At 33.8% G+C, this 23,077-nt stretch overlaps 1 protein-coding gene across 4 annotated transcripts in view; it reads left to right on the top strand.

The window, feature by feature from the left end:
* The window catches only part of LOC123563193 (fibrillin-1-like), a 42,424-nt gene that overhangs the window by 14,132 nt on the left and 5,215 nt on the right, over positions 1-23,077 (top strand). For 3 of the 4 annotated variants that reach the window (XM_053530014.1, XM_053530006.1, XM_053530021.1), the window contains 15 exons: positions 1,356-1,454; positions 2,266-2,364; positions 2,752-2,850; positions 8,329-8,427; positions 9,083-9,205; positions 9,929-10,051; positions 11,346-11,468; positions 12,342-12,461; positions 12,824-12,946; positions 16,423-16,545; positions 18,072-19,175; positions 19,747-19,872; positions 20,057-21,163; positions 21,506-21,621; positions 22,369-22,430. In XM_053530014.1, coding sequence (XP_053385989.1) covers positions 1,356-1,454; positions 2,266-2,364; positions 2,752-2,850; positions 8,329-8,427; positions 9,083-9,205; positions 9,929-10,051; positions 11,346-11,468; positions 12,342-12,461; positions 12,824-12,946; positions 16,423-16,545; positions 18,072-19,175; positions 19,747-19,872; positions 20,057-21,163; positions 21,506-21,621; positions 22,369-22,430 — 3,646 coding nt within the window. The remainder of the gene's footprint in view (positions 1-1,355; positions 1,455-2,265; positions 2,365-2,751; positions 2,851-8,328; positions 8,428-9,082; positions 9,206-9,928; positions 10,052-11,345; positions 11,469-12,341; positions 12,462-12,823; positions 12,947-16,422; positions 16,546-18,071; positions 19,176-19,746; positions 19,873-20,056; positions 21,164-21,505; positions 21,622-22,368; positions 22,431-23,077) is intronic. The other variant, XM_053530008.1, reaches the window with a different exon arrangement.

Below are 23,077 nucleotides of genomic sequence, written 5' to 3'. Positions count from 1 at the left end.
GGGCAAGGGAATTGAAGTTAGCAAATTTAACTACTCGGCCACAAAGGTCCCTTCAACATTATCTTTAGACACTAAACAAAATATTAGATAATTCTACTTTAAGGGGTCAGCAATTACATGAAGAAAGATAATTAATACATATGAAACATTCGAATTTAATTTATATTAAAATATACTAACATATCTAAGAAAAGACTGCTACTGAAACTTAATTATCTCATAGCCAATTTACTTTATTCCCATAACCATTTATCAGTACTCTAAGGGTTGATGTGTTTTCAAACAATAAAAACTTCCATATTTTAATCACTATTTTAGTTTTAAATGATGCAGTGATGTGTGATATATGAAAAAATAAGAGTTTATATAAGAACAATTTTTACATTTATTTTAATTAATATAATACAGCTGTATGTTACGGATCAACATCTTGCCCAAACAAAACTACCCTCAGCAAAGACATCAACTGTGAAGAATTTACATCATATCTTAGCCAAATCTTTATTCAAAACCAGATTTGTTTTCAAATCTTTAAGGCACTGACATCTAGATCGTGCGATAACAGACACAAAAGAGAGATTTATTTTCGGTATAAGGAAATAATTATTTATATATTTCTTAAGAAGGCTTTGAAACTTAGTTTCTGACACAGTATATGTTATGGAAACACATGAGAACAGCTTTTTTATTAATTTTCCATTTATTATTGAAAAGCGTTTATAACGGGGTACCGGAGGGAAACTGTCTTAATTATAAAGCTTAATATTTAACGGTTGCGAAGAATAAATTCTTTCGTGGTGTATTGGCCAAGAAAGTAGGGAAGTTTTTATAGCCAAGGCGGGTATGTTTTTTTTGCATTTTTAAGACAGTTTAGAAACAAAACCTTGTTCTGATGTTCATTATATGACAAAACTTCAATCTTAATTGTAAATCATTTTACGCCCAAAACTGGAGGTCAGTGTTTTAAACTCGTCTATTTTTGACACAGTGAAGAGAATACCACATAAAGGTGTTTTATTTTAATGTTGTAATTTAGAATATTGTGATGGACTGTGATAAAGAGATGATATTTTATAAATTAATATTACATTTTTTGTACTAGCTTCTCTAGGTGTGTCGTTTCAGTTATACCTTTATGCACACAGTTTTCGTTTGACATATTAAATGCTCTGGGCATGGTACAGTCTTTTGCCGTTTTAAATCAAATACATTTTCAATGAAAATATATGTTTGTCAAAAATTTGTAAGTTTCTTATTATGTCGTAATTACAAAAGTACCCGCTTTGGTTTGGTAATTCTTTCTTGGGACAGTGTGTAGGACAATTTAAGCTCTAATTTCAATAAACGTTTTACAGCTGTATGTTACGGTTCAACATCCTGCCCTAACGGTGGTACGTGTATCTCTCCGAACAGGTGTCAATGTCGTTCAGGTTATACTGGATCAAAATGTTCCCGTGAGTACGTTTTTTTCATGAAAAGAAAGTTATATTACAACTATGTGATTTAATCGATTGAATGATATTGTAAACATAAGATTGGTCAATTTTGAGCAACATCTTATTACATTTTTCAGTTTCCATAAATTCTGTAAGAGGTGTAACAAAACGACCAATTACATATTGGAAATGTATATCTTATAACTTGTAATAAAATTTGGTAATTATCTCCCTGTTAAAAAAAACAGTATTTAAAAAATTCTTTCCTTTGATTTCAATACAATTTTCAGTTACATTTGCCTTTGATCAATAATGGGATATTTCAACAATTTGAAACAAAAGGCAAGTTTTAAAACATCGTATAGCTTTATCTATTTTCAATCTGTCTTGATCGCCCAACGTGATAGGCAAAGGGGGGTAATAATAATTTAATAAACTTGCATTTCTAATTACGTTTCGCAAATATGTACTTGTTAATGCAAATCTTTGGCAACTTTAATACAGTAGTGCTAATCCTCTTATTATTCCGTAGGCAAAATATGTTTATTTAAGTTATACTTACGCCACCAGGATAGGGAAATTTTAAGGGTACCTTCAGTGTAAATCTGACATGTATTAAGAAATCTGTGAATAAAAACAAGTGTAAATTAACATTGGTTGACCACCTTTAAATCAGGGAATGTCTTTTCGGAAGACGTATAATAATTTAAAGTGGTTGGATCTTATTTGCCTTTCTATCCAAATAATGTACTGCTTTTATATAAATTGCTTTGTCTAAAGCCTTAATGGTACTTTTACATACCAAATAATATTTAATCCTTGAAAACAGCTGTATGTTACGGATCAACATCCTGCCCAAACGGTGGCACGTGTGTCTCTCCGAACAATTGTCAATGTCGTTCAGGATATACTGGATCAAAATGTTCCCGTGAGTTTTTTGTTTTTGTTTTTCTAGTAGTACAAATACTCTGCTTAGAAAATTCTAATTTATGACAAGTATTTTATTAATTACAGGAGAATCCACAGTGCATAAATCTGTGTCCAAAACACAGTTGAAAAGTTCGGATTAATTGGCATCAAAATTTATAAACATGTCTAAGAGCTATTGAAACATTGTTATCGCACCAATGTACTTTGTTCCCATAAATTCTATCAATACTCTTAGGGTTGTTTTGTTATCAAATAATGTGAATTGCCGCATATTTAACACCTATTCTTTAGCTTTAATTGATAAAATGATGTGCGATGCTTGAACAATTTAAGATGATGAATTAAATGGATAATTTATGCTTCTATTTTGATAAATGTATTACAGCTGTATGTCAGGGCTCAACATCTTGTCCGAACGGTGGTACGTGTATCTCTCCGAACAAATGTCAGTGTCGTTCAGGTTACGCTGGATCAAGATGTTCTCGTGAGTTCTATTTACAGAAAAAGCACATACACAATAATAAAAATTACGTCTTATTTGTTTAAAGGTTATGTATTTCAAGAACTCAGCCAATAACATGTATCAAAATCCCAGGCGAAGTGTTAGATTTCGGTTGCCTTGTAAATATAGATATCAATTTGTGATATCGTCGAATATGCTTTGCTCCTATTTTATCGTTGTCCTTGATTGTTTTGGCAACTATTAATACTTGAATATGTTTCTGGCTCGGTTTGCTACAGCCTGTTAATAGACGATAGTGGGAATGTAAGTTATAACTAACAAATGTATTAGAAACGAGATAACCTGTTGAGAAAATTCAGTCCGACGTCCGTTAGCCATTTTTCTTCAAACAACATCTCCTCAAACTATATGACGGAAGTTGATACTTGTACTGCATCTTCTTTCGATGATCCCCTGTCACAGTTGTTCATGCGGACCTTCTTTACCGCAACAGAAGAACTAAAAGAACTAAAAGAACAACACTTGAACCTGAACTCCCGGACCAATTTTATTTAAATTTACAGAAATGTTCTTTGGGTTACCCTAAAAAATATTGCCCAATTCCTCAAAAGGCAGGGCAACTTACGGACGTTGTTTCCTATATGTATAAAATTGACTTTCTTGTCAGGAAAAGCTCGCTCAGTTTTAACACAGTGTTTTTCTTTTTCTTGATATCCATCACCAAATGTTCAAATCATTTTAATTAAAAAATACGGCCACCATAGCTGAAACCTTTAAATGACATTTATTCTCGAATTAATGACTTATTACAGAAGTATTTGTAGTGTTATTCTCTACGGTACCATGGGTGTTCTCCCTATATGTAGCCAGTAGGAAAATTAAATTTCGCCCTGTCAGAAACGACCGGCCTGACTTCACACAGTCTTTTTACCTGTTGACTGTCTACCAAGATTGTTCAAATTGTCCCTTTTTTAACAAGAGTTCCGCCAAGCGGGGCAATAAACGCCTAGCTGAAGGGTTACTTCAGAAGAGGACGGAAGCAAAATTTAAGAAAAAGCAATATTTAAAGTTAAATTTTTAATTTTTGTTGGTGGGAGGTGTACGTGTGTGTGTAGGGGGAGGAAGCAGGGTGAATGTGTGTGCAGTGGTGACAGGCTACTAAAGGGGTGGGTGGGGCTGTAGGGGGGGGGGTGGGGTTTATGGGTGCGGGAAGGGTGGAAGCAGTATATGTACGTGGGCAGAAAACTAAATGAATAAATATCTGGTGGGACCGTGGTGATCGGGGGAAGGAAGCAGTGTGTGTGCGTGTGCGTGTGCTTGTGCGAGTGTGTGTATATGTGCGCGTGTGTGTGGTGTGTGTGTGCGCGCGCGCAATGGTGGTGGTGACAGGACACTAAAGCGTAAAAAACTGAACAATGTTTTGGGGGTGGGATGGGGGAGGTTATGGGGAGTTAATTGGCGGGAGGGGGTGTAATGAAGACTGTTGCAGTCTTAACGTCGTCTCATCACAATCTGCCTATATTCCAAATTTCAAGTCAATACCTTAATAGCTTTTAAGTTTTGCCCTGGACACGAAATATGATAGGCAGATTTGACCTTGCTGTGACCTAGACATTGAAACTACCGCCCATGCACTCTGTACATCTTCTTCTCCACCTTTCTACATCCCAAGTTGGAAGTCAATACCTTGAATGCTTATTAAGTTATGCTCCTGACACTAAATATGATAAAAAGTTTTGATCTCTAAGCTCAATTGGTGACCTTTACCTTAAACATACAGACCAGGTTCATGTGCTCTGCACATCATCTCATCGCCACCTAACTACAATCCAAGTTTGAAATCAATACATTTAGTTATGCTCCGGAAACGAAATATGATGGCCAATTTTGACATTTTAGCACATTTTTTGACCTTGACCTTTGACCTACAGAGCCGGTTCAAGCGCTCTGCACATTGTCATATCGCCATCTACCTATATAAAAAGTTTTAAAGTCAGTACCTTTAATAGTTATAAAAAGTTATACTGCGGACACGAATTATGACTGACGGACAGACACACAGACAGGCAGATGCACAAAATGGGCGTATAAAAATATGAAACAATATAGGCCGCTAGAAGGCGTGTTCACTTTTTGCAACATTTATATAGTGGTAACTTTCAAAATCATGCCAGAAAGTGCTTGTTTGTTGTTAATACATTATCAGTAGTGTTTTATTATTCTAATTTGTTTATGAAAATCTTTCAGCGACATTTTCTCATAAACCGCTAGGCGATTTTTTAAAAACAGTTTCGCAGAAATGTTATTTGTGAACTTCTACCAATACCGTTTAAAAATTTAAATTTGCATGGCCGCTAATGGGCATGGTTTCGAAATAATTTCACAGAAATGTTTCTAGGATGTCTGTCTACAAGACTTTTAGAATTAACCGTATTTGTACAAAACACTGGCAGCCGTAGGGTGTGTTAATTTTTCTATAAATGTATGTAATGTGAACATTCCAAGTATTCTTGTCAAAGAACCACCAGAGCTAAAATCCTCATGAACTATTGGCCAAGGCTTTGAAATAATACCACAGACACCTTCCTAGGGTGACCCTGCACTAATAAAGCCATATTAATTATTTGTCAAAAATGATTTCCGGAACTAAGGACTGTTAAGACATCTTTGAAAATCTTGTTTGATTAGTGTCAAAGTAGTTTGAAAATATTTTAAATATTTATTGGAGACCTCTCACTTCAGTTGCAAGCTGTTTAAACTGTAAAACTCAGGAGAGCGCTCAAAGACCTATTGTTGACTTTTGTATTAGTTACTTTTGTAAATAAGGAAGTCATTATATATCATTTAAGATGTTCCCGCAAGTATTATATTAATATTTTATTTTTACAATAGCCTTTCCTCTTTCAATTTATTATGTTTTCCAATAAAGTTTCTTAATACTCTAATTATTTCAAACCCAGTCCCATTACGAACTTCAGCCCAGTGAATGTAATTTATATGATTATTCCTCTCGCTGTCAGACGTATCTCTAAATTTTTGCTAATAACCCTTTACCGAAGCCCGCCCCCATTGCATTCCTATTCAAAATTAAAAGAAAATAACCTGCTACTTTTTCTTTTATTTTCCCGTGTTTCTCCATAGTGTTGCTTCATTAACCCTCCTTCTCAAACCAGTACACATCAGACCTGGTTTAAAGAAAAAAGGATTCACATATGAGAGCTTGGAAGAAAGGGACAGTTACTAACGAAAAAAACATGACTTCATTATTAATATCCATATCTACAAAAAAACAGGATGACAGATGTTAGAGATAGAACCTAAAAGATCGAAAGACATTAAATAAAGTCTAAGAATGGGGATAATAAGCCAGCTACTCGCTAGGTGGCGCTAGTAAAATAAGGGGTAAACAATGCTGACCCAGATTCTTATCTCACTACACTTTGCAATGGATTCTGAGAAGAAATCAAAATATTTTGGATGGAAAGTTATACAATTACAGAGAAAATTAATAAAAAGAGGGGCATCAATCAAAGGCAGAAAGGAAGATTTGTTAACAAGGTATGTTTTTATGTTGTTATAATTAAATAATTCTCAGAAAAATAGTATTAATCCATTCAAACCTTGAGAAACCAGTACATGTAGGCCATGGTGTATATTGCAAGTTTTATTGATGCTTTCTTTATTGCATCTTATTATTTGTAGATTTAGTGTTGCTTATACAAAGCAATAATACCAGAGAGTAGCCCTTTGAATAACATTTTACAGGTTAATGACTTATGCTAGCACTATATCTTGTTTGAGGAATTTATGGTGTCTATCTTTTTCTTACTTTCAGACTTTAAGCATATGACAGAAATCAAGACTTCAGGGATGAACATATATTCTCCTACCAGAACCTCTGGATTCCGACTGGTCCACTGAAGGGTTTCATCAACTGCAAGCAGACCATAGGATCCACTTCCCTAAATTGGGAAGCAATATGAAAAAAAAACAAAACAGCAGTTAAGAAATTTGAAAAGCAAACGGGATATAGTGTCAACAACTGTAGTTTATTCATATGTAGAGAAAGACCATATCTGGCTGCAACACCCGACGGAGTCATCAATGAACAAGCAATAGTTGAGGTTAAATGTCCATATGCTGGGAAAGAAGAAATGATCGAACCTGGGAAATTGTTTCCATACTTGGAGTATACGGACGGAGAAATTGAGCTAAAGAAAACTTCAAACTACTATTATCAGATACTGGGACAGATGTATATAAGTAAAAGACAATATTGCTTTTTCATTATGTATATATTCAAGGATATTTTTGTACAAAAAATTGAACTAGATCATGAGTACTGTAACACAAAGCTAGAACTGTTCTACAAAAAGTATCTGCGGAAATAAATAGCTGATCATCTGTGAAATAACATTGATGATGATATATGTAGACATTTGCAGTACAATATGATGTTCATTCTATGATAAATAATTGTATGTAGTTGAAATAAATATATAACAGCCCAGCATTAATAGTTCATATTTCTTAGTATTTCTGCGCAAAACAATAATAGTTATGCAAGTTTGCCAACAATACACCTGCGGAAATTAGCTATGTTGAAGCACACAAATGTAATCCTTGACCCAAGATTAAGTTTTGTTTTTGGCAAGTCAGATCTTAATATTTTGAAACAATATCATGTTTACTAGGTTGCCACAGTTTTGTCTTATTCCCAGGATCTTCTAGTTTACTGCTACTCTCCATCAATCCTTTTAAATGTTGTTTTTTTTGGAAAATGAATTCCTTCATAACCCTTACATAGAGGTACACAACAATACTGAACCATAATCAAATTCAATCCTTTAAATAAATGTGTTTAAGTAATTCATTTGACTATTTTCTAAGACTTTATTTTGTTCTGGGTCAAATATCTAGGAAATTGCAAATTAATTAATGTTTAGGGTCAAATACCTAGGAAATTACAAATTAATTAGTGTTTATAATGCAGAATCTCTACTATATTCCATAGTAAATCTAAGGTCAGGCGAGATGATGTTTACCCTTTATTTCACCAGCGCCCTCTGTGGAGATAACCAGAGGTAACTCTGTTCTTATTATCCCCATTGATTTCTAATTTCAAAATATTGATATACTATCGGCTATAATATTATTTGAATAGTTATCACATGACACAGTACAATTAGAATTTCCGCATTTTTCAAGTTTATCAAAATATTCTTTGATGTTATGCAAGAAATATATGCTTAAGAAATTAACCAGATATTGACCGTTGGTATATCCTGTCTGCAATTTTACAAACTAATGCAAAATGTAAATAAGCTTAAATATTCCGCCACTTAGCAGAATAAATAGCATCTAAACTTTCAAGCTAATTCATTGGATCTGATAGTTAAGAAAGATTCTTACCTTAAAATCAACGCGATTCTATACTGTTTGGACACATTTTCTGCAGTCGCATTCGGACACAAATGTTTCCTATTTTATATTTCACAGCTGTATGTTACGGATCACATTCTTGTCCAAACGGAGGAACATGTTTATCTCCTGACAAATGCCAATGTCTATCAGGATTTAGTGGAGCAAAATGTGATGGTAATATCTATGTATTTAAGTAATCCTTTCAAAACATAAAATTGAACATATAATGGTTACAGTTAATATTAGTTCTAATTATCATAACTAGTTTCAGCTGTCTTGAAAAACCTTTAAACCATAATTCTTTTAATTCCTGTTATTTTTCTGGTGTAATGGTATTCACAAATTTGGTGAGCTGTGACTATATCAATAAGCGAGTAAAAAGCTGGGTTTCGCATCTCTCCCTAGGCTTTTGCAAGAACAATAGCTCAGAAAACTAGTTTTTCTTTTTTTGTTTATGTCTTTTACACTTGAATACTATAATAGATATAGTTTTGAAATTTTGTATATTGTAAGTTTTCTTTATATTATCAGGTGCGTAAGTAGGTCAAGTTACAGTTTTACTATATCAGTTCATTATATTTCACCAAGTTACACGTTTATTCTTTTTCGTTGCCCGTAATACGTGGGTAAGTAAAATCTGAATTCCAAACACAAAATTATAAGAAAAGAGTTTTTTTAGATTATGGTCAGTCAAAGTAAGTTGACCTTTCCAAAGCAAACAGTTACTCCTTTCCAAAAACCTTTCCTATTTGTTTTTATCAAGTTGGTTTATATGTTCTTAAGAGTATTAGTCAACTAAGTTTAAAATATCGTTATACCATTTCTTCAGACATAGATGAATGTAAAGACGGTACACACAATTGTACACAAAAATGTCAAAACACACAAGGATCGTATACGTGTAGTTGCTATCATGGCTACCTGCTTGAAAATAACATGAAAACGTGTACAGGTACGTTAGTAGACATGTAGTGATAAATTTGATAGTACAATGTATTTGTAAAAGAGCCCATTTAAAAATGATAAAATTTAAAACATGCGACAAGATGGCATTAATCTTCATACTAGATTTTAAGATTATTTTAGCTACAACTGTTATAAACGAAGTCGTTAGCATGTTTTACACATATTTATTCTGTAAATAATGCTTTTATACTCCTGGTGTCAAAGACTAGGAAAGCATATATTGTTTTAATGTTCTTGTGTACTCAACTACTTCTACAGTTTCCGTCAAATTCAAATGATAGTTAGTCTACATCATCAACATTAAGCGGACATGTGCATATTGTTCGGACGTTAAGCTGTATCGAGCTATGTCCAACTTTAGATTTACTAATATTTAAACTATATCTGTACCTTATGTACACAATTCCTCATAGAATTTACATTCAATTCAAATGAAACTGGTCACATTTGGACATAAGCATTACATGTATGCAAGAGTTTTATGTCCCAATACATCTGCTGTTAAATCCTTTTTTCAGGGGAAGTGGTAATTCTACGTTGACAGCATTCTTCTGTTAAATTTATATCTTTCTTTGCGTTCATAATATGTCCTCACCCCGACAAGTGCACACTATGTAAACTGGCTTCTAATAGCTTTACTTTATTACGAAACTGATATAATTTATTTCAAACTTTTTATTATTCGAGATTTGATATTTCTTGTTGCTAGATATAGACGAATGTAAAAGTGGTGACCATAAATGTAAACAAAACTGTCGTAATACACCCGGTTCATACGACTGCTTTTGTAACTCAGGGTATTCTCTTGGTAAGGATAAGGAGGCGTGTTTCGGTAAGTATGTAAGAAATAAAACTCTATTGAAAACATAGATACTCCGTTTTTGGTTTATTCGTACTCGTGTTTTTTTTTTGCTAAATGTAGGAGATCTTATATGTATTTACAAATATATTTTGCTGTCGTAAATGTGCTGTTTTTAAAAACTTTATAGATCGTAGTATCAGATTAATATTTTGTTGTATACCTTAAAGTTTTTGTAAAGCGTTTTTGTTAGTACTGTACATAGTTTAGCACAGCAAGAAACTGGTGACTAATTGTTTATACAAATGCGTTCATTCATAACTGGGTTATTTACTTTACTTCACATTCGCATAAGTGCAATATTTATCCTTTACCCTGCTAAATTTTTAAAATGGAATGGTCCAGCGTTTCAATTTGGGCAGTGTCACTTATAATTCAAAGGGGTGTTGACTGAATAGCAAACATTGCTGGCCTAGTCACCATGCACGGTCTACATTGATCGCTAAGGCAGAATCATTATCCGCCAAAGCAGGCTTAAGGTTACGTGAATATTATCCTAACTGACAAACTATTTTAGGATTCTCGTTTTTGTTATTAAAACGCATTAAAATAATGAAACGGATATTTTTCACATGAAAATGAACTTCGTTTAAATCATGTAAAGAAAATGTTGTTTACAAAAACATTTAACATCATATAAAACATGAATGTCTTTCTTAAAAGAGTGTCATCTGTTTGTGATGCCAGTGTATTAACTAATAGGGACCTATGAAGAGGCTCCGAGTACGGATAGTTCAACACCTTCTGTATCTCACAATGTTCTTAACACTGTCTCACGTCTTACTTTGATGTATTTCAATAATGTTCAATTGGAACAATTGCACAAAATGAAGTTAAATCTAGCTTTTAACCAATTTGCCTGTTGGAAGTTTTGTTTTCGGAGGTCGTCAATTGTGGAATAAAAAGGGTTATAAACTCTGTTAGACAAATTACAAGACTTTGCCTTGCTTAATCAATTCGAGTTACAGTACGGTATTTTATCGAATTAATCAGCTACCGGGCCTATTGGTGCAACGTCTAGCTTTAGGTGTCTGCAACGTCTAGCTTTAGGTGCAAGCACTTGACTCTTGGACACTATCTTGATGGATGTACCGTATTCTGATAGTAATAATAATCATCAATAGAAGTTGCATTCCCTACTTTTTTGAAAATGACGATGATTTGATGATGTTTATTTTTCATGTAAAACTCTGAACCTTAAATAAATGACCTACTTTCATAATTATTGTAGTTTGTAGAAACTAATTTAAAAGCAATCAAATTGTAGACATAGATGAATGTAAAAACAGTAATCATGGATGTAAACAACGATGTCAAAACACGCCAGGCTCATATTTCTGCTCATGTTATGGGGGATATTATCTGGACTCTGACAACAAAACGTGTAATGGTAAGCTTTATGGCTACAGACGAGAGTGACTAAGAACTTTATTTCTTGTTGCGTACAAATCCATTTTTTTCTCTCAAAGAAATGGACACAATAGCGTAACAAGTTTCAACTTTTTATCGCACTTTTTCGTAGTGTGGGTAAATTTAGTTTAAGACTTTGAACTACACTTGAAAATATCTTCTTCACAACATTTACTTAATGTTTGCCAATTTCTTTTAAATTTAGAGAAAACAACCCTAGTGTTGAAAACATTTCAAAATTACAGCATAATCGACTGAATATGCAATCACACGATTTAGTTACATGGACCCATTTTAATAAATTCGTAAAAAATAGATTGCGAAAAAAAATCAAGTTATCTAAACGTTTGTTTAAAACTGTGTTTTTTTTTTAAAAAAAGAGACATGTGAGATAAATTTTACGAAAAAAGGAAAGTGTAACTTATCACAAGGCACATTTGAAAGGATGAATAAAATGAATTTTTGCGTATGCTTAACAACAAATCATTATGGGATTTGACTTCTTTTATTATTTCCAAACCTCAGAGATACTACAATATCATATGAATATATAAGAATTTGCACAATAGCAAACGAAATCGCGAGTAATTTTAAATGAGCGAATCTTTATTACATGGACGCAAAAGTAAAGATATTTACTTTTATCAAAACAAACGGTAAACGTGTTCAGCAAGTAAATTTAACGTAAATGCAACAACTAAAGCTGACAGAACTATATTTTTTCTCATTAATTAAATCATGCTTACTTAAATTTTTTTATGGACTTACGGATATTATTTATGTTAGTGTTGTATATATTCTATTTTGATAATCGGTTTATTTAGCAAATTTCTATTTTACAATATGTATATAGACATTAGGGAATGTGAAAGTGACCATGGATGTCAGCAAAATTGCCGAGAAATACCAGGTTCCTATGTCTGTGAATGTGAACTTGGGTACACGCTGGATGAAGACAAAAAGTCATGTAATGGTAGGTACTAATATATGTTGAAATGGAAATGACTAATATTTTCCTTCAGGCATGGTTCCTTGATAGATAAGGAAACATTTCTCGCATTTGAATTTCTTCAAGAATGATTGTGTAAAATATTATCAAAGCCTTGTACTTGTATGTTTTATATCATATGATAACTTTTGACGTATTTGAAATCAAGAACAAATATTAGTTTGAGCTTTGAACATATATAGACTGTATAGACTACATATCTTTTCTCAAGATATTATACTCCATGCTGTAATAAATCTTATTCACCGAAGAAATCATTTACTAACATACTAAATGCATATTGTTTTGCAGTTTTACAGTTAAAATGCTTTTATTTATACATGTAGACGTGGATGAATGCAGTAACAGTACCCATGAATGTCAGCAAATTTGCCTTAACTCAATCGGTTCCTATAGCTGTTCCTGTAATATCGGATATGAACTCACCACTGATAATTACACGTGTACAGGTAAACAAAACATGCTATCATCATATATTTGTCTAAACGGTTGACTATAATGTACGCATCGCAGTAAACAAAACAGCATATCTGTCTTATGATACCAAGAGTAATACATTCCCAGTAATTGTTTTATTCCTTTCATGTCATGCATCGTGTTGCAGGAGTATAGAAACATGACATGTCTTGAAGTATTGTCAGTTCTAATAAATTGACATTAATAGAAAAAAAAACAGTGTAAAATCTTTACATAGCTTTCCTGCAATATCGGATATGAGCTCACCACTGATTATTACAGGTGTACAGGTAAACAAAAGCTGATGCTGTCTTTTATTTGTCTAGACGGTTGACAAAAATGTACGCATTGCAGTAAACAAAACAACATACCTGTCCTATGATAACAAGAGATACATATTCCCTTTAATGGTTTTATTCGTTTCCTCCCATGGATCGTATCGCGTTGCTAGAACATTATATAAATATCATATGGCAGCGTGTGTGACGTTGATATTGTCATCCCGAGGACAGAATGTCACCCGAGGCGAAAGCCGAGTAACAAAATAGTTTTAATTAATATAATTCAACAGTTTCATCTTTTCAACATCCTCATTAACAAATTCAATAAGATAAACAAAATACACATTGAATAGTGACGTCACTACCATATATGTACAAGGGAGGCAATCATTTCATGATTTGGCTAAAACATTGAAGCAGTTATTTGCTCTTATATGACATTCAAACTATCAGCGAAGTCACATGACCTGACAGTCACTTGGTCACGTGTCAAAAAGGTTGAAAATGTTTTTGATAGTAAAAATATTTCTTTCTTTGGTATTGGGATTTTATCATTGTAGACAAAAGTGAGGTATAATAAATAAATATAACATATCTTGAAGTATTACCAATGCTAACTGATTGATATAAACAGTAACAGTGTGCAATCCATTAAAAAGCAAAGGTATTGCGTAGTTCTTTTTGAATGCATAGAAATGTTTTATATGTTTTGGTAGGCTCTGCTCTTTAATTAGTACCTAGACATTTTTCTGTACATCCACGTTCTACAGAATAACTTTCAAAAATTCTCAAAATACAAATTGCATTCAGTAAAATGGATATGTCAGATAAAATTTAGCGGTTTAAATGTATATATTTGCAGACATAAATTTACCCTGAACAAACGAGTCGGGGCTGGGATTTATTGAAATCGCTTTGTTCCGTCCTTACATGTTCGTCTGTCCGTTATACATACAGGTGCTTTTTATTAATTGTACGTATGCATTTAATCGTGAGTTAAGGAGCTTGGGTGTAATTTGCTTTGTTAAAGTAAATTTGATTTGAGATACCAAAGTTTGTAAGGTTTTTAGCTCGACTATTCAAATAATAGGTAGAGCTATTGGACGGCGTCTGCGTCTGCGTCGGCATCCCGATTTGGTTAAGTTTTTGTATGTAGGCTGGTATCTCAGTAACCACATGTGGAAATGGATTGAAACTTCATACACTTATTCATTGTGATAAACTGACTTACATTGCACAGGTTCCATAACTCTATTTTGCTTTTTTACAAAATTATCCCCCCTTTTCTACTTAGAAATTTCTGGTTAAGGTTTTATATGTAAGCTGGTATCTCAGTACCAACTAAGGTAATGGATTGAAACTTCACACCTCGTTCACTGCGATGATCTGACATGTAATGCAGAGGTTCCATAACTCTACATTGCATTTTTACAAAATTATGCCCCTTTTTCGACTTAGCAGTTCTTGGTTATTTTTTTTGTATGTAAGCTGGTATCCCAATACCCACTAATGGGAATGGATTGAAACTTCACACACTTGTTCACTGTCATGATCTGATATGCAGTGCACAGTTTTCATAAATCTAATTTGCATTTTTACAAAATTATGCGCTTTTTTGACATAGCAGTTTTTGGTTAAGTTTTTGTATGTAAGCTAGCTGGTACTAGTATCTCAGTACCTACTAATGGGAATGGATTGGAACTTCATACAATTGTCCATTGTTATGAGTTGATATGCATTGTACAGGTTCCATAACCCTGTTTTACAAGTGTAAAAAATATGCCCCTTTTTTCAACTTTTTTTATTCATTCAATTGACAAGGTTGTTGAACTGTCGAGATTTGCTGTCCTCCGACAGCTCTTGTTTTTATTTCTTATTCAGAATTAATTGGTATCATAAAGCAATTATTGTTGTTATTTAAAACTTCCATTTTTGCAGTAAAGAACTGCTTTATTATTTTTATTAAATGTAATATTTTGAATGTTTGTATGAATGCTGTTTTGTATGAATTTCTTTTACGTTTGTTTGAATATCTGTTTTCAAATTTATTGTAGAGAATCGGCATTTAAGGTATTTACGAAATTTATAGGAATGCACGATTGTCAGAAAATAAATGATAGAAGAAGCCGCATATTTCGCTTGTGTATGAGTTAGAGTCCCTGACAATAGGTATTAGCCTGAGGCCTAATACCGGTCTAGTATGCCAATATCGCCTTAAGGCACACCAGCCCTGTTTTATAACCTTTTTATTGCATATGTTCCACTCTATTTATAAAGTGAAAACGTGATTTAAATAATATAATGTTGCACAGCGTCGTTGAATGTTCACGCGGGAACGGCAACGTTGTCTGATAACTTTGACGTCATATCATTTTAAACATTTGTTATGAATCCATGCATTCAACGTCGTAGTTTCCTGTCAGCCTTTCTCAACCACGATAGAAGTTGAAGCTAGCGAAATCATGTTGATTTACCATGCTTTATTTGGTAATATAAATGTTAGTTTGTATTTACTTGGCATCCTGTCAGTGAAAGTATTAAAATCTGAATGTTGTGCGTAGCCAGAAGTGTGCCTGATATCACCGGAAGTGTGCCAGATATCAGGCACACACTAATATCGGCCTCACGCTGTTCATATACATTTAAATTTTGTGCAAATGTGTTTAGTAACATATGCAATAATAAGAGGTTATTGGATTTGTATCGAGAAATATGCACGAGTTCTACAGCGAAAATATTGCGCGACTTTAGGAGCGCTATATTCTTCCGCGAAAGAACAAGTGCATATTTCTCGATGCAAATCTAATAATCTTTTTATTACATACACATACTACCCATACAATTATTATATAACTGATATTAATTTGTTTTTTAACTTGATAAAAATTGAAAGTACCGTCAATAAAGTACTTTCAAACGCGACGACACGCATGAAACTGACGTCACAGATGACGTCACGCACCCGATATGAAATTTGAACGTCAATATGGAAAAATATTGACGTTTCAGGTTTCATTGCAACTTAAGGGAGTTTGTAATTGAGTATGTAATAAGTCTTCTTATTAGATTCATTTATTTTACCGAAAACTTTCGGCTTTTACAATTTTTAAACAAATCTAATCTACTAAACTGCAATCATTTGTACTTGGCTGAAAATAAATTTTTCTAACTGATGTTACTTTTTACAGATATCGATGAGTGTGAGAGCAACATTCATGAATGTGAGCACATTTGCGAAAACACACCGGAGTCCTACACTTGTTATTGCAATACTGGATTTACTATAGACTCTGATAACAGAACGTGTGGTGGTACGTTACTCTCACTTTACAAATAATTCATCAGATTTGTGTCCCATAATATTAAGCAGTCGCAATTCATCCATGTTGTTTCTGTTTTTTCCCCAATAAGATGTGCAGAACTAGATAAGACTACACAAGTTCTAAAGGACCATTAGCACCGTGAAATGATGTCAGACGTCATCTTGTCAAGCCGTCTCTTTGTGTTACTCTTGATAAGCAAGAGTTATTGTAAAGCAATTATATTATGTACGACTTAAGGAATCTATAAGGAAATTTTGATTTGTTATCAAAGAATTTATTTATAATTTACTCGGGCGACGAATATTATGTAAATGCTGGGAAGTTACCGTTTGACCTATAACTGTATTGGTGTGACGTTAAAGAAATAAACAATTTTGTCATCTATTTCACCTCGTATGTCTTTTTAACATAATATGTTTCTTTATAATGTTCAAGCCCGTTTCAAAATCTTATTATTTACCGATTGATCTCATAATTTTTCGCATACCCCAATGACGATTTTTTTTGGATTTAACGTCGCACCGACACATGATAGGTCATATGGCGACTTTCCAGCTTTCCAGGTGCCCCTCCGTGCATTATTTCATCACGAGCGGGCACCTGGGTAGAACCACCGACCTTCCGTAAGCCAGCTGGGTGGCTTCCTCACATGAAGAATTCAACGCCCCAAGTGAGGCTCGAACCCACATCGATGAGGGGCAAGTGATTTGAAGTCAGCGGCCTTAACCACTCGGCCACGGAGGCCCGCCCCAATGACGATGCAGTGAAAATTTTGTCAAAATCCCTAAAGATATTTTCTCACGCAAACTATGACAACGATATTGTACCAGTATGATTAGCAAGCGAAGCCTGAAAATATATCAGAAAGTGATAATTTTAGCTTTTTGCTTATAAATTGTCTTTAAATTAAAACAAAATAATTTATATGTATTATTTGTATTATTGCACTGTAATATTCTCAAACGCATTACTTATAACATGTGAAAATGTTGAGTTCTGCTCAGCCCGGGACGGTGGCTTGTATTTCCACTACCGTCCATGAACAAGCTCAATCGTTTATGTCGTGTTAGGCGACCTGTGGTTTTCCACTTTTTTTTATTTTGCAACAAAACAGGTTATATAGACTTACAAAGCATTTCTTAACGGCCGGTGCACTTTGTGTTAAAAACGGCTGTATGAGTTTGATATAACATGACCTTGAAGACGGGTTAGCACAGTTGAGGTTTTGCCTGTTTCAGTAAAAAATATCAAACCTTTTAATTCAGTATAAAATTTCTATGTGATTAAAAATATCTATAACCATATACAAACATACAAACAAATATAAACTATGCAGATATCTTTAGGGACTTTGCCTATTTTTTTTTATTGAAACGTCATAGGGGAATGCGATTTTTTTTTTTAGAAAAATCGCTATGTAGTAAAAGCTTGAAAAGGACTGTACATAACGTGGTACATTAGATAAGTGAAATATTCATTAAAGGCATGATACATATACAAAATATTCACTTTAGGAATCGACTGTGATATTGATAATGGAGGATGCGAGCATAGTTGTGTGAATAAGACGGGTATATTCGAATGTAGCTGTAATGATGGATATGCGTTAGCTAAGGACGGAGTGTCGTGCAATGATATAGATGAATGTGCTACCGAGAATGGAGGATGTGACCAACAGTGTAACAACTCAGAAGGGTCCTTTTCTTGCAGTTGTTCCGGTGGATACGTTCTAGATAATGATAATATAACTTGTGAAGACTTGGATGAATGCGAAAACAACAATGGCGGCTGTGGGCAAATTTGTGAAAATAAGAATGGGACATTTAGCTGTATGTGTGAAGAGGGATATTTTCTGCAGAATGACAGTAAAACGTGCGCTGATATAAATGAGTGCGAAACAGATAATGGGGGATGTGAACAGTTTTGCAGAAATGAGGCTGGGAAATTTTCTTGTTCTTGTTCAACTGGATTCTCACCTGAAAGCGATAGAAGATCGTGTAAAGAGGTAAATGAATGCGACACAAACAATGGGGATTGTGAACACGTTTGCACAAATACGAACGGATCTTACTTTTGCAGCTGTTTCGAAGGGTTTGCCTTGCAGTCTAACAATATGACATGCACTGACATAAACGAATGCGAAATATTTAATGGACGCTGCGATCAAAATTGCAATAATTCGGAAGGGTCTTATTTCTGCTACTGTTCTGAAGGCTTCACGCTACAGATTGACAATGAAACTTGCGAAGATATAAATGAATGTGAAATTCAAAATGGGGGTTGTAATCAGACTTGTGTCAATGTCAATGGATCTTTCAAATGCGAATGCAACAAAGGGTATTTGATATCGCAAGATAACATTTCGTGCGAAGACGTGAATGAATGCATCTATGACAATGGCAACTGTAGCCAGATTTGCGTAAACGAAGAGGCATCTTTCTTTTGTGGATGCTTGGATGGATATATTCTCCAAGATGATGCTATAACATGCCTTGATGTGAATGAATGTGTGGTAAACAACGGAGGATGTGAGGAGCAGTGTACAAATACCGAAGGCTCATTCTACTGCAGTTGCGATGTGGATCACACTTTAAATAAAGATGGGTTTACGTGTGATAGTAAGTATTCTAAGTACAGGAGAATTACAAAGCCAACTCCATTTTCATTCAACGTTTCGACTATTTTTATTAGTCTTCTTCAGGAAGTAAACAAATATGATATTAAGTAGTAAGTATTCTAAGGAATTCCGACGAAGGCGCATTTTGCTCTTGTTTACGTGTTGTTTGTATTTTATATATATCTAAACTAAATATACGGAAGTAAAAACAAAACGCCAGTTGCTATTTTCATTTAAACAGTCTGCTGATTTAAATGGCATAGTAAACCTACTATAGAGGTGTTTATTGCGAATCCCTTTCAGTACTTTTTGTTCGAGGTTTTAGAATGCTTAAAAAATCTCTTTAAATACGTCATCAGCAAAATGTTTGATCTCGTTACATTGAAAACTGGAAGCATGATTATAAATACTTTACATAGTTGTGAATGAACTATTGTTTGATGACATACCGACAAATTAAAACGCCAATACTATTTTTATCATAGTTATGTTTTTTTTACTTTAATTTCAATTATTTGTTATGCCTTTTACTGTATTTGCTTATTATCTAAAAGAACACATGGTATTTTCAGGTACCGATGAGTGTAAGAGTGCTGAGATCCACGGATGCAACCAAAACTGTGCAAACATACCAGGTTCCTTTGTTTGCTTCTGTAATGCTGGATTTTCTCTTGACTCCAACAACAAAACTTGCTCAGGTACCTTTTGAGTTAACTATATCAAAAGAATTGATTTCACTGTCAAATATACTATCAATGAAACATTTCTATTGTATGCTATTGTAGTCTATATTTCAAAACATTTTAAAACGTTACATTGAAAAGTTATCTAAGAGAAATCTAAAATGAGAGTTCTGTATCAGTAAAAAATCCTTAATTTTAGATATTGATGAATGCTCGGTCGATAATGGCGGATGCGATCATAACTGTACCAACATAAAAGGGACATTTGAATGTAGCTGTAACGAAGGATATAGTTTACAGAACGACTCGACATCATGCAAAGATGTTGATGAATGTGCGGACGAGAACGGCAGTTGTGACCAATTATGCATCAACACAGACGGGTCATTTTCTTGCAGTTGTTCTGACGGGTTTGTCCTGGAGAATGACAGTGTAAATTGCAAAGACTTAAACGAATGTGAAGCTAATAATGGTGGATGTGATCAAATATGTACCAACGAAAATGGAACATACACTTGCGTGTGTACAACTGGATACTCATTGAATGATGACGCTCATACTTGCGATGACGTCGATGAGTGTGAGGTAAACAATAGAACCTGTGAACAACTTTGTAGAAATGAAGAAGGGAGTTTCTCTTGCGTCTGTTCAGATGGATTCTCGCTTGAAAGTGACAACACAACTTGTACAGACGTCAATGAATGCAAAAACTATAATGGTGGATGCGAACAAACTTGTCAGAACACAAACGGATCTTTCATTTGCGGCTGCACCAATGGATTTTCCTTACATTCCGAAAATGGAACATGCAAAGACATAAACGAATGTGAAACAAATAATGGACTTTGTGATCATCATTGTTTCAATTCCGATGGAACATATTATTGCTCTTGCTCAGACGGTTTCTTGCTACAAGGAAACAACCAGTCATGCGAAGACGTGGATGAATGTAACACCGAGAATGGTGGTTGTGGGCAGATTTGTGTCAACTCAAATGGATCCTTCAACTGTGGATGTAAAGCCGGCTTTTCTTTAATGGCGAATAATTTGACATGCGAGGACGTAAATGAATGCAATGCCAACAACGGTGCCTGTACCCAAAACTGCGTGAATGAAATCGGATCCTTCTCATGCGGATGTCATGATGGCTATTTTCTCCTAGATGATGGGAAAACATGCTTCGATATTGATGAATGTGAAATAAGTAACGGAGGGTGCCAGGAGAAGTGTACGAATTTCGAAGGTACATTTCACTGCGGTTGTGACACGGGCAAGAATCTAAATGATGATGGGTTTACCTGTGACAGTAAGTTATTTGCCAATTTGTAATGTTTAGAGAAGAAATAACATACTACTCAGCAAAACACGATCATTTAAAAAAACTTGTTAGTTCATCTAATAATATATTCAAACAATTAGTAATATATACTGACAAGTCATTGCCATAATTCCCAAGGTTCAACTTTATACAATAGTTTGACATTCTCTCGGACATTTATATTATTAAAAAAATTCTGTTATAGGCGCATGGACAAAATTGTATACATGGCTGAATTCCTCCGTGTATTATATTTCTATTTGAAACGTTTAATGTCCGTTAGAAGTTTACACCAGATTACCCCAAAAACAAAGTGTTCCGCAATTTCAGATACAAAGCTCCCTTCAATTTCCTCAACATTGAGACTCGTAATTGAAGAATCATTTGGAAACGGACTACACAATGAATCAGCAAATGACAATATTTTTGAAAAATTGGAAGAGTCAGTACGTACATTTTCGTTTTTTTTTTGCAACAAGATTGACCTACCATGGATTTAGGTAACAGACTAATATTTATCACTTGTTTGACGTCGTGGGAGTGAAATAAAGCCACTACATTAATTTGGAATTTCACTTGTGTAATAAAGCTTTGTGAGTTGACGTCGTTTTAAGTACGATGTTATTCGAATTGACTTGGTCTATGGTAGGCAAAGAAAGAATATATTTTGATGTTTCAGCAGGAAAAGTGTAAATGCGATTAAAAGAATATTACATTTGCGTATTTCCACATTGAATTTATTAAACTCGTTGAATAAAATTAATAAAATGCCTGGCAGAGGCTCGAATTTTATCATTTTAGTCAATTCGTAATCGTATAATAAATTCATTATGAAAAGACACTCATGTAATATCGTCTGTTTATCCATTTGTAGCAAAAGTTACTTATGAAACGAACCAAAAAGATGTTGTAGCAATACACTAGTACACAAAGTTTGACAAACCACTTTTCAATGGGGCAGACATTTAAGACGAGTTGTTTTCGAGCGCTTTCATAAAATATCTAACATAAAGTGGAACAAAGAACATAACACAAGAATACTATATATATGTTCTGTTACATAGCACAAAAAGTGTTTATTTAATTTTACTAATCAATAAAAGAAAATTTGTTTTCTATTAACAATTTATCATGCATGAATATCTTGACTTATTGTAATACAAATACGAACCCTTTTGTAATGTCCCTTGCAGCTTGACACATACTTTAAGAAATTCATCAAGAATCCTATCACTGTGGCCGTACACCAGATTAGGTATGTATACATCAGATAAGGTATGTATACATAAGATTAGGTATGTATACATCAGATTAGGTATGTATACATCAGATGAGGTATGTATACATCAGATAAGGTATGTATACATGTATACATCAGATAAGGTATGTATACATCAGATTAGGTATGTATACTTCATATAAGGTTTGTGCATGTGTCGTTCTTTGAACTTAACTTTAATCTTTGAAATGAGACTGTCCACATAGGAAATATGAAATAAAACGATAGCAATACTTCTTTATGTTATGTGAGACAAGAGATCGTATTCCGTGTAATAAGTGATGGCAACTTCTGTTTTAAAAGTGATAAAAGGCCTAAGATCAGTTTAAATGTTCGTTATGAACACTGTGGAAAATTGTTTTCATTTAAAAAGGAGGCTTTATCAAATGTAGGAAGAAATTATTCAATCGTATAAATACCGTATAAGATCCCAGAAACATCACCCTATTTCGCGATATAACAAAACATTGTATTACAATCTAATAATACAAGATATAAAGCCCCAAAACAGTTTTATTCTTAAAATTTGTATATGTGACTTTATCAAACTATAAATAAATGTAATCAAGATATTGTTATATTTTCTGGTTCTTTAGAATCATGGAGACCATTCAACGTATTAA

This window comes from Mercenaria mercenaria, chromosome 2 (assembly GCF_021730395.1).
Source record: "Mercenaria mercenaria strain notata chromosome 2, MADL_Memer_1, whole genome shotgun sequence".
In the NCBI taxonomy this organism is placed as follows: Eukaryota; Metazoa; Mollusca; class Bivalvia; order Venerida; family Veneridae; genus Mercenaria; species Mercenaria mercenaria.
This window is presented reverse-complemented; position numbering and strand designations above follow the sequence as displayed.